The sequence below is a fragment of the Corvus brachyrhynchos genome, unplaced genomic scaffold, assembly GCF_000691975.1.
Source record: "Corvus brachyrhynchos isolate BGI_N302 unplaced genomic scaffold, ASM69197v1 scaffold87, whole genome shotgun sequence".
In the NCBI taxonomy this organism is placed as follows: domain Eukaryota; kingdom Metazoa; phylum Chordata; class Aves; order Passeriformes; family Corvidae; genus Corvus; species Corvus brachyrhynchos.
Genome location: NW_008239767.1, coordinates 3,514,239 through 3,526,736, shown reverse-complemented (window position 1 = coordinate 3,526,736; position 12,498 = coordinate 3,514,239). Strand labels below are relative to the sequence as shown.

General features: G+C 39.1%; 1 protein-coding gene across 1 annotated transcript in view; it reads left to right on the top strand.

The window, feature by feature from the left end:
- Positions 1-1,598: 1,598 nt before the first annotated feature.
- The window catches only part of TBX18 (T-box 18), a 22,029-nt gene continuing 11,129 nt past the window's right edge, over positions 1,599-12,498 (top strand). Inside the window, exons 1-4 of the mRNA XM_017742909.1 lie at positions 1,599-1,708; positions 4,548-4,719; positions 11,063-11,230; positions 12,419-12,483. Of these exons, the coding sequence (XP_017598398.1) occupies positions 1,599-1,708; positions 4,548-4,719; positions 11,063-11,230; positions 12,419-12,483 (515 nt within the window). The remainder of the gene's footprint in view (positions 1,709-4,547; positions 4,720-11,062; positions 11,231-12,418; positions 12,484-12,498) is intronic.

Sequence of the window (12,498 nt, the reverse complement as noted above, 5' to 3'; positions counted from 1 at the left end):
GCAGGCGCCGAGGGTGGACTTGCAGGGCGCCGAGCTCTGGAAGCGCTTCCACGAGATCGGCACCGAGATGATCATCACCAAGGCGGGAAGGGAACGGCACCGCGGGGCCGCCACCCGCGCGCTCCCGGGGCGGGCGGGCACATCAAAGCGGGCGAAAACCGGGGGAACCCTCCAGATTTACGAGGCAGGTAGATGGCGATAATGTTAGATGGGCACGGGAGCATGTGGCGTTTCGGGTTTCCTGTTCATTAGGGCGAGGTCTGGGAGCGCCGTGCCCTTCTGGGGGGAAGCTTTTCCCCTTTCTAGGGGCTACACATGGTAAAAACCTGGGAAGTATAAAAGTATTTGAACTTATTAGAAATTACAAAAACATATTTTATTGAATCCATATGCTACCGTCTGCATTTTCAGAGAGGCTTTATTAATGATTGAAACGCAGTCTTAAACAGCACAAAGCTACATTTGTCTTAAGAGAGTCCAGTCGGGGAATTTCTGTTTTATCTTACAGGTGCACTGAAATAACAGCAAAAACTAGTCAGCCACAGTCAGGTTTTTACCCTACTGCTTATTCAGAAATGGCGGAGATAGGATTTTTTTTTCCAGTAACGACTTTTAATTGATTGGTTTTTTTAATATATGTGTGTGTATATATATATATATTTGCACAGCAGCAAATACTGAGTAAACTGGAATAACTTTCAGGTTTATAAAATACAGAAGAGTATTTTATTAGCGTGCAGTCAGGACTTTTTTTTTTTTTTTTTTTGGCTTCAAGAATGAAGTTTTCTGATAAAAAGCATGCCAAACTAAGAAGGGCAGTTTTATGTTAAAACCACCTAATTGGTTAATTAATCAGTTTCTCCACAGAAGAATCTAAATCTTGAACGTTTTGGTTTTTGTCTTTTTTTTTTTTTTCCCAGAAATTAGCTCGTAGATTTGTTTCTGCTTTCAATAAAGAAGTTTTACTATACCTTTCAAAGACAGAGTAGCTCTCGCACTTCACCTTTAGTAAGTTGCAGACAGGAAGTCCCGTCTCAATAAAGACCATATTGTTGGGTTAGAGCATGGCACATTGGCTTTTATAACTGCATCCTTGCGGTGTTATAATTGTATCACCGTGGATTTAGCTTTCTAATTCGTCGCTACAGCAATGATACACCATTTTCTGCTGTCAGTTGAAACTTCGGTGGCAATTTGCCTTTTTATAAGCCTTGGGCTTCCTGGGTGGAGGTGATGTTTGCACATCTCCAGGAATACATTTCTAGCTAATATCTCAAATGGGCTTTAAATGTGTGTACTGCTAAAGTAAAGTCTCAAGCCCAAATGATTTACTGTCTAACAATAAAGTTGAAATGATGTGGTAATAGCTGTACTCCCAAAGCGTATCCCCAAACATATGAAGCATTGTTCGAGTAAATCCACTTTGGAAATCTGTTTTGACATATCGAATGGGCCATTTCATGGCTATGTAACTATAATCGTCCAAAAGGACTCTGTAGGCTAAAAGGAAGAACGAGAAAAATCCCACGAAGCGGTTACTTTTCCTAAACAACCATTCCCGAGTCTGTTTCGTATTAAAAATGACCTCTCTCTTTCCAATGTTCAGGCGGATGTTTCCCGCAATGAGAGTGAAGATCTCAGGTTTAGACCCACATCAGCAGTATTACATTGCTATGGATATTGTGCCAGTGGATAACAAAAGATACAGGTATGGTGGCTTTTAGGCAAAAAATATATGATGTAAGCTATAGGGTGCTTGGCTGTTGGAAGAAAATATTAACACAACATAAATTAGCAGAAGATCATATTTAACTGTCCTTAAAGACTCTTATTTTCACCCAGTCCATTTTAAAAGACCATACTGTACCAAGTATGCAAAAGCACTTAAAATTTGTGTTGAAGCTCTTTGTGATACATTTGCCTCACACTGTGTATGTACTGTGGCCAGATGCTCAGGTTTGGCTTTCAGAGGGCAGTTCTAGTGTGGTCAGGAAATGTTTTCATATTTTATTCCTCATCCTGTCAGTGGGAATTATTTCCTATTAACAAATAAATATGAAAATGTACATTTTTCTAATGGTAAATGGTATTCACATTAATTAATAACATTAATAGCATGGATGTCTGAATAAAATACTTATAAGCTGTCTTGGTCATGTTTCAAATTGCTTATATAATTTAATTTAAAAGCTGTTTATCACTGAGATGTTTGGTTGCTTAGACTCATAGGGGTAGTGTTTCTAATTACTGTTATTTAAAGAATTAATGGCATTATTGTCTGGAGAACGATGTGAACAACAAAAGAGGTTGTTCTATGAACGTTTAGGAGTAGAAATGATGTCCTGAAGCATTCGCTATTTCGAGGGTAGTTGTGTATTGAGGGAGCTGGTTGTGCTCTGCAGAAGCCACTGGTCCTGTAGAAATGTTTGCAAGATTGGGCCCGCAGCAGTTCCTGTTGAGAGTTGAAGCCATTTCCAAGGTGTTGCTTTACAGATGCAATCCCATGCACCAGAGTAGCCAGGGGGGAAGCCTGGCCAGAGTAGTTCAGTGGAGACAGGATCAGGCCAATATTAAAAGGTTGGTTCTGGAGGAATGCTGCCTTGTGTCCTAAGCAAACGCTGCCCTGTGTTTTTCCTGTACTTACCTCATTGACTGCTATTTTGTCATTTTCTCATGGGATGTATAAGACCTTAGAACCATTTTAGATTTTGTTTTTCAACAAGGGGCACCAGATAAAAGGGCTGAGGATGCCCAGCATATACATTTAGGGGAGTCTTTCCTGTCTGTAACACAGAGGAAAAAATGGTTTTTTTTTCTTTGTACCAGTGCAGCGCAGTCCAAATGAAAACATTTTTCTTGCTTTGTGTTGCATGTATGCATTTACTTAATTTACTACAATCTAAACATATAGTTCCTAGAAGGTCTGAATAATTCATACATTCATAGAAAAAGCAAGGTAGTAATCCCAAATTAATTAAAATGTTATACTAAAAATTAAAAGCAGTTATTCTGAGTATGAGTTGTTTAAACCTCCTTTCATTTAAAATAATTAGTCAAACTGACTTGCACTCTCTTCACAGTGTGATACGTGGTGCACAGGTAACTGAAGTAAGTTAACAAGAGTTGTATGAATGGCAGTATTTTCTTAGCTGACAAACTTGAATTTTTTTGTATTCATGTATTAGTATCCATGCCTTTGAGCTTTCCGCTAAATATTAATATTTTACATGTTTTACTTGTTGCCTCTTCTCATTCTATTCTGTGCTTTGTATTGCTGACTGCTATTTCAGCTCTGGCTGTTCGTGCAGCTTCACACACTGTCTTGCAGATCTTTAAATTTCATAGACATGACAGCAGTCACACGGAGTCTAGTCTTTAGCTGACAGAGCAGATAGCAAAACTAATGGAAATGAGGAAAATCACATCTAGGTCTGGATTTCTAGCAAAATTTGACCTTATAAATATTTGGAAGCTTAAGCTGTAGCTCAAAATGTGTATTTATAACTAAATGTGTATTTATGTGTATTTATAATTTTATTTACTTTTCTAGGGAAAGCATATATGTAGTATAAACCAAGAAATGTAAAGTAAATTAAAAATGTTACAACAGTGATCTGGGTTTAAGAATTTGTCCCCAGGAGAGAATTTCACCACCATTCTAGAATCTACTATGCAGCTTGATCTGAATTGTATGGAGTGATACCTGCATTGGATCATTTTGTTTTCTGTTCTGATTATGTTGCTTGTCATTTTCTAATAAGGAACTGAATTGTTCAAAGATATGATTTGATAAAGTCTTTCTTGTTTTCATTAAAAAATATGGCTGAATTACTCGAATTTTACTGTACTTGGAAAAAAACCCCTTTCAATTAACGCTTTTTAAACTGCTTTGTGAAGTGTCTGCCTTCAAAATAGATTTTCTACCAAAGCAGGCACTATTTTTGTCATAAAATCACCTCATCAGCATTGGCCTATCAAAGGAACTACAGACCCTGTGTTTTCATTTTTTAACCTTTTTGCAATACTGTTCAAGCCAATTAATACGGTCTACAGAAATATCGAGGGCATAGTTTCAAATATTTTCATTATTTTTCCCAATCATAATGTTCTTCCCCTTCAACAGCTTTATTTATAGAGTCTTATATTAGATTCAACATGATAAATCTTCCAAATATGGAATTACTACTTAATTTGATAAAAGAAGGACCAGATTTCTTTGCTGGTGCCTTTTCAGAGCAGACCTGTAGCAGTCACTAAACTGACACCAGCTTAAAGCTCATTTTGAAAGCTAATGTTGAGACTGTGAGTGATTTTAGGAAGAGTAGGGTCACATCAGAGCATGAATTTTAACCTTATTTGTGCGGGTGCCAGAACTACGTTTTGAAACAAACAAAAAAATCTTTTTATTTATGTAAAATTGTGTCCTTTCATGTTTATTTAATTGATGGGTTTTTGCTATGTGCATGGGCCCTAATTTATTAATGCTGAATGGGTCTAACAAATTGTTTTGGTGCTTGTGGTTAAAGGTATTTGTTTTCTTTTTATAGGTATGTTTATCATAGTTCCAAGTGGATGGTGGCTGGTAATGCTGACTCCCCGGTGCCGCCTCGTGTTTATATTCACCCTGATTCACCCGCCTCGGGGGAGACATGGATGAGACAAGTGATCAGCTTTGACAAACTGAAGCTTACCAATAACGAGCTGGATGATCAAGGGCATGTGAGTACTTGCTCTTCAGTGGCATTATGTGTAGGCACATTGCTCAGCCCTGAGAGGCTCTGACGTGCAGCTTCAGGGTGCCAGAAATAGGCTTGACTTTTCAGAGTTGTTTTGGAATTTTACTGTCCAGATCTAAAATCTGCTTACTTTCTGCTCTGATAATTAACTGCTTATTAGAGCCTGCTGTTTTACTCCCCCCTCAAAGAGAGAACTCCTTCTGCAAAGTAAGACTTTACAAGGCTAAATTGCCTAATACAGAGGGGCAGAATTGCTGTCAGTATTTCCCACCAAGCGTGTTACTTGCAACTTCTGCTACGATCGAAAAGGACGCTTAAATTCACAAGTGGCTAGAAGAAACATTAATAGTGTGTAATAACTTCACATGAATAAAAATACACTTAAGTATTTTCTTAACCTAAGCGTTTGTGTGAAACCCCGTGAGGTGTTAATAATTGCAGTCAAAGACAAACAACATGGGAGCTGGGTTTGCTCCGATGATGATTTATTACATACCTTATGAAGCAAGACCCTCTCACAGCTGAGGCTCATTACTTCTGAAAAAACTGGCGAAGACGTATGCAGTATGAGTGTTCTGTTTGCAAGTTCTAAATTGTTTAGTTATGACATTATCTAATGTGACAAAATGTGTTATGTTAATATTTCCTTTTCTCTTCAAAACTGTTGAAACATGACAGATGTAAGCCAGTATCATTCCAGCAATCCTTAAAATAGTTTTACTTGACACCTTAAGAAATAATTAAAAAATGAGATTTTTTTTAGTCAGGGTGAAGTCTTTGATTTTACAAACCCCTGTAATAAGTGGCAAATGTTGGCATCCTTTCAGAAGGAGCATCAAGTTCCAAGTGGTGGAGTTTTAAGATGTTGGAGGAAAGTTTTGAGACAGGATGTGGATTCCATTGTCCTTAGTGTAAACCAATTTACTAACCAAGATGCTTTGTCCTTCAAGGAAAGGAGTGAAAGAAAACATACCTGGCACAGAGCACAAAGATACCGCACTCGTCTTTCTTTATGGTTGCAACTCTGACATTGAGCCAAGTATTTTGTTAATACATAGTCTGAGATTTTTCCCCTCATTTGTGTTTGCAAATGAGATTAACAGAGGCAGGAATACAGGAAAGTGGCTGAGCTAGCAAATGTGATAACAAGGATAAAAAGGCTTCCATTTGTACAGTAGTTTTCATAATTTTATTTTGTTCTTCCTTAAAAGAAATGTGGGGGTATTCACTGAAATTAACAATGCTTTTCTTAGGATAGTACAAAATAGGTTTTATATTGCTTCTTTCCAGAATTACAGTTACGGAGTCTTCCTTGGCAGCATCCTTTTGAGTTAAGGTTAGCATATGAAATTCCCTTAGTTTCCCCAGCATTCGTGTATTTGGTACTCCTCTCAAGTGGGAGTTGTTTTCCCTGAATCCTGAGCCTATTGTAAGGGCTCTGAAAGTGAAGCAGATGCAAATGGATAAAATGTTGCTTTTCCAGCAGGGAGCTGGTTTTTGTACTCGCTGGATGCAGAGGGATGATCTGTGGGTACTGTGGTCCACCCGTGCACTTGCAGTTGCAAGCTGCCCTGCGATAAAATCTCAGCTACGCAGAGGATTGTGTTACTGTACTTTTCCATCCCAGATTTTAGCTTTGTTTTTGTTCTGAACCGAAACCTGTGGAGTGTACACAGCACACTGTTATTTGTAATATGGGGGGATATAAATTTTCTGGTCTTTAGTTAAGTATTTCAGCTTGGAAATGAGTGAAGCGAAGCTCAAGTACAGTGATTTGAGACACATTGAACTGATTCAGAGTTATGGCAGTACCCCTTCTCCCCAAAATGGAAATTTAAGTATTAAAATAAAAGGACAAAAGAAGGATGACTGTAAAATAATTTCATATTTCTCAAATCTGGGAAATTGCAAACATGTCATTCATAATTACCAGAAAAGGCAAAAGCAGAAAGCAGAAAAGTGTCTCTTCCAATGGGTACATTTTTTCTTTTAAAGCTATGGTAGTGTGGAATGCTGTATTGAAAAAGCTGTGTAGCCTCTGAAAGCCTCTAGCAATAGTGGAAAATGAATAATCATATTTTGTGATGAATATAAAAAACCAATTGTTTCTCATAAGCAGGAGGAAACCATTTTTCTCAGGAGGGTACCAGGGGACGGATGGTGAATTAGAAGAGCTAGGAGTCAAGGCTGTCCCTCTAATATTTGTTCTTATATCAGATGTTCTGACTCTCCCACCCCTGTATGGAACATGGGGTATATTTTAGATTATTGGAAAGTGGGGTTTTTACCTCTCGTGTTTAGGCAGAGTGGCTCAGAGAAGCCTTGGTGGGGTTTCCACCAAGCAGCGTTGGGCTTTAGCTGTCGTTCTTTGGGAATGCTTTCCCTGCTTTCTGGTTCTGGCAATTTAATCCCTGTTGGAATTGTTCCTTTATGCTTCCTGTGCTTGTCGAAGGTGTAAGCTTTTGCAGAGTAGTTGTGTTGAAATCCCAGGGGTAGGTTTGGTCTTGCAGGCATTGAGGTAGGGAGCTTGCATGATATCAGTCTAGAGCCCTTTTACCTATTCTAGAGTATTAACTCTCAGAATGTCTGAGAGAAGTGGCCCATGTCTGTGGGAATAGAGACAGTATTTGCAAATAGGCACTAAGGTAGAGTTCCTACACTGTATTTATGTTGTGGTAGTAGTTGGTGGCAGCCTGTTCATTCCCTTTGCACTGTGTTGCCCTGGGATTAGCATTCTGTGAAAGTAGATAAGCCATCTCTAAGAGACTCACTGCCCCAGTGCTTTCCAGATTTTGTGCTGCCTGCTGCTATTTTCATATTTCAAGTGGGAGTTTGTGACTATGCAATTTTATAGTGCTGCTCAGCGGAGAGATTTTGAAGTCATATTGCACATAGGACACTCTCTGATACATGGGTTCCACTTGCAGTCTGAGGAGATGAGGCAAAATTTGTACAGACATGTTTTCCTTGTGTGTTTCTGATCTCAAAAGGGAGTTCCAGGGTGAATTCCCTACTTTGGAAACACTGCATTCTTATAGAGTCGTTAAGACATGCACTGTGGCTTTTGTGTCTTTCATCTAAACTGTGATGCTAAGGAAAAGTAAACCTGGATTTTGCAGTTGTCACTGAAATGTGCATGGTCTGGATGCTCTTTGTTAATGCCTCTCATCCCTCTCTCGTCTGTGGAGTGAGTGCTGCATTGTAAAAGCAGTCTCTCCCTCCGGCTGGTTAGAGCTGGGTAATTTTTCTATTTCAATGCAGTTTTTAAACTGAATTTCAGTAGAGGGGAAAAGTCAATATTTTTTATGCTATTTTCCATGCTTTTCAACTGACTATTTTTTGATGCAGAGGAACATCTTTTAGCTTTTAGTGAAAATGAGGCTGTTAGTGTGTTAATTGTTCCTTGGTGGTTGGGGAGGGTTTTTTTCCCCATTTGAAAGTGGGGCGAGGCTGGAAGCAGAGGCGGACTGTAACTGCCCAGACTTGGCTCCAAGTAGCGAGCTCTGCTTACAGTCAGTGGGCAGTTATATGTTCTTGTCACAATGAAAAGCTGTGAAACGTCAGCATTTGCACTTGCAGTTTTTGTCTTAGTACAGAGGGAATCCGTGCTCCTCAGCCCCACACACTTCCCTGACTGCAGAAAGCCTGAATGCTTGTGCTTTGGAGGGAGGATAAAGGACGATTTTTGGCAAAAACAGCAGCAAGGACTGTGCCAGTGGTGGGGAGATGACTGTGTACTCTTGACACTGCCAAGTTGCTGGAGGATTGGCATCTCCCCTGTGAAGGAGTATCTGGCTCTCATTTGTTCTGGCTGAGATGGTTGTGCCACAGTGGTGCTCATGCTCAGGGTCGGCTCTGAGGCCTCATTGTGGCAGCAGCTCTCAGAAGCCATTGCAAAGGTGATTGCAGCTTTGTGTGCCTGTAGGTGCTCTGGTCGCCTTTGCTCTGCCTCCTACCTGTGGGGTCCTTCTGCGGCGTCTTCTGTTTGATTGTGATTTCTTGACAACTGCTGTGGCCAAAATATAATTTTACTTTTTGTGAGAGAGGTTTATTCCCCCATGAAGTGTTCTGATCTTGTTCTGAGAGGGCTTTGTAGAGAGAGGCAGGCTCTTCAACTGTGAGTTGAATGTAATTCCAGTTCATATTTGGGAACACAGCAGGACTTCTGATTGGGGTTTTTTGGTGCTGGATTTTAAGGGCATGGAGGAAAAGTTGCTGTTTCTGCACATAAACTGTTAGATCCTGTTGGTGCTTTTAAATGTGCAAGCACTGTGAAATGAAAAGCCAGAATCTCCTTTTTGTTAGCTTTTTCTTCACAGTAGCTTTAGGTGATGCTTTGAATAATAAAGCTAAAATGGTTTTGGAGTGGGTGTTGTATCTCCTTCTCCTTTTATGTCCTATATTCATATGCTGCTCTTTAATTCACAGGGGCTTTACAGTTATGCATTATTTAGAGTTCAGAGTCCTTCAGATCACTAACAAAGATCCCATTGTTAGAAGACATGGTACAAAATCAAGAAAAAAGATTATTGCTACAGATTTGCTAGTTGCCAAACAGTGTGTCAGCACAGGAAATTTCAGTATAGGACAGGGCCAGACACGTGTCTCTTAGGGGATGACATGGATCAGTTTAGCTGTAATAGCCACCCAGATAAGCAGTGGGAGATGTTCATCTCCGTGCTGCTTTGATTTCACTTGTTCTGACGTGTGAGCAGAGCTCTTTGTGGCTGCCAGGGTTATCGCTGATGTGCAGGCAAGCAGTAGTTTGCACCACAGAGCTGATGGGGTCAAGTAATCCGTGTGGGAGCAGAACGTGGCGTGCTCAGTGGCATCCAGACAAATGGCAAGGCACAGAGTTGCAGGGGGTTTGAATAGTGAAACATCTTTCCTTGATCACGTCTTTTTCTGTTGCACCAGTATCTCCCCTGGTACCACTCGGTGTTCACAGGAAAACAGGATGAGGAATGTGCTGTCCTCTCCACGTTTTCATTTTGTAGATCTTTGCCACTGGAGAGCTGGAAGGAGTGTTGTAAAAGAGAAAACACTTTTGCATGATAAAAAATCTTGCTCTGTTCAAGATCTCAGAAACTCGAAAAAGACTTCGTATGAGAACATCCATAGGGCACTCCCTGGGCAAATTAAATGGAGCCTATGATGTCATTGTCAAATCCTTACTCAAAGGCTAATAAAACCCCTGATTATCCAGAAACTTGCCTTACCAAAACAGGGTCATGTAATCTGGCCAGGACCAAGTGTATTAAACTAACCAAACTCTAGTTTATCCAAATGAATGTAATGTCCTCTATATCGTTTGGGTGAATGAACTTCCACAGTGTCTGGCATAGGGGCTCTGTTCAGTGCTTGAGCACACGTACACTCTGAGGCTACTCAAGGAGCAGGAAATTAAAAAGCTTCCCCAGAATGTTGATTAGTAGTTCCACAGGCCAATAGCCATAGGACTATTTATTTATCAAGTTACTAATTTCTTAGGGCTTCCAACAGTAATAGTTAAACTTAAATTTTTTTTTATTGAAATCTTCTATTTTAATAGTGGTTAGCTGAAGTGGAGTAAAATAGAGGAAAAATTCTGTATTTGCAATCTCCTCTAAAATTGTGATGCAGTACCAAGAGGTATTTGTGTGTTTAATTTTATGCCCTATGAGTTCATCCACTTCTTTTTTATAATTTATTTTTGATTGAGTTTTTGTATGTTGGGAGGGGTTTGTTTATTGAAATTCATCGTCTGTATTATAAATCGATTCCTATTAACACTTTGGAGTTTTGGATTTTGGTATCATTTTACTCTTAAGTTCATGCTTCTTCAAAGTGTGAGAGTCTCAGCTTGTGTTCCAACCAAGACTTGTTTCCAGCCTTTGGGATATAAGGAAAAAATTGCTCCGATAGCATATCCTGAAGGTTCCAAAAACAAAAGGCAAATTTCTGCTGCTGTTAATCCTGTTAGATCAAATCCAGACTTCAGTGGAAAAAAGTGACAAAACTTTCATAATTCCAGTGGGACTTAGACTTCACTCCTGATTTCTCTCTTTTTTTTTTTCCTCATTTTTTTGAGCCAGTTTCAATTGAGCCAGTCTCTGAATTTGGAGCTCCTGAGTCGTAATTTTTAAATGCTTAGGGTTGGCAACAACATAAATGCACAGGGATTAGACTACTGTAACAAGAACCTTCAGAGGTTAAAGAAAACATTTGATTTCCAGTAAGTGGCATGGTAAACACATACCATAACCTGTTCCAAAAAGCTCTTAGTCCTGAAACAGCAGGGTGTCCTTTCTAATAAATGTTATCTTTTTCCTTTCATGACTATGTAGATTATCCTTCATTCTATGCATAAATACCAGCCTCGTGTGCACGTCATCCGAAAAGACTGTGGTGATGATCTGTCCCCTGTCAAGCCCATCCCTTCGGGAGAAGGGGTGAAAGCCTTCTCCTTTCCAGAGACAGTTTTCACTACTGTCACAGCATACCAAAATCAACAGGTAATTTGGGCTTTCTGATTAGCACTTTACAGGCTTTTCAGAGCAGTCCAGCGACATAAAAGATAGGAGAAAAGCAAATAGTTTTATTGTAACTCTTATTAAAATAAAATTATCTAAACCCTTTTTGTACAAGTAGCTTTCACTGGTAGTATTGCTGCAGTGCCTGGAGGCTATAGCTGAGACTTCGGAGATGCTGCATGTAAAAAATCATTCTTATTATGGAGATCACACAGTCTAATTAGCATGCTTAATGGTGTCTTGATTATAAATATAGCATTGAAGAACAAGGCAAAGAGCAGTCTGATTTTTAAAGGTGTTTCTATACCTTTAAATGTAGATACATGTCTGGATAGAATTTTTAAAGCACTTTTGTTCCTGACTCCAGTGCTTTTAATACTCCCAGGACCTTAACAGAGAAGCTGAGTTCTGAAGAAAGTTTCAGTAGTTTTTATTAACTGCATACAACTTATATTATTATGGGCAATTTATCTGGATCCACACAGATTCAAAGTCAAAAGTAAACTGCAGGTTGTATCACTCAGCTGTTTCTACCTCTCGTTGAAGTATTAGCAGACGTAATGACACCACAGTGAGTGTTGTGACATTTTATTAATTCCATATAAATTATTGCAGCTGTATTTTTTGAAATTACATATGCATTGGTATCTTTACAAAGAGAAGGGCAGGAGAGCCACATAAATACTGAAATATAAGTATTTGGTGACTTTCCCATTTATTAAAATAAATTACAGTTATTTGGGGTGGGGTGTATTTTGCTGGGTTTTTTGGTTGATTGGTTGGTTTGGTGTCTTTTTTATGGAGGATAATAACCTAGAGATAATCTTTCTTTTCACATTTCCTTCTTGACCAGTACAGAAATAAAATTTAATTTAAATTTTATTTCAGTCAGACAGTGTACTCTCCTAGGTGAAGAATGAAATTTGCCTCAAGTTTTTCTCAGTAATTCCAACTGCCATTTGGCAACTTTAAATACCTATTAGTTTCTCTGGGGATCTGTAAAAATAATGATCAGAAGATTGGTCCTTATTTTGCTGTTTCAGGACAACCATCTTAAACCATACAAATATGAAGATGTTTCTATTGTCAGCTTACTTCTGTCAGAAGAGTTGTTTTCTCTGCTACTTACCTAAGTTGAAAGATAGTAATTTCTCTTAATCATATTCACAGATAACTCGTCTGAAGATTGATAGGAATCCATTCGCCAAAGGCTTTAGAGATTCAGGCCGTAACAGGTAGGTGTTGGGAAG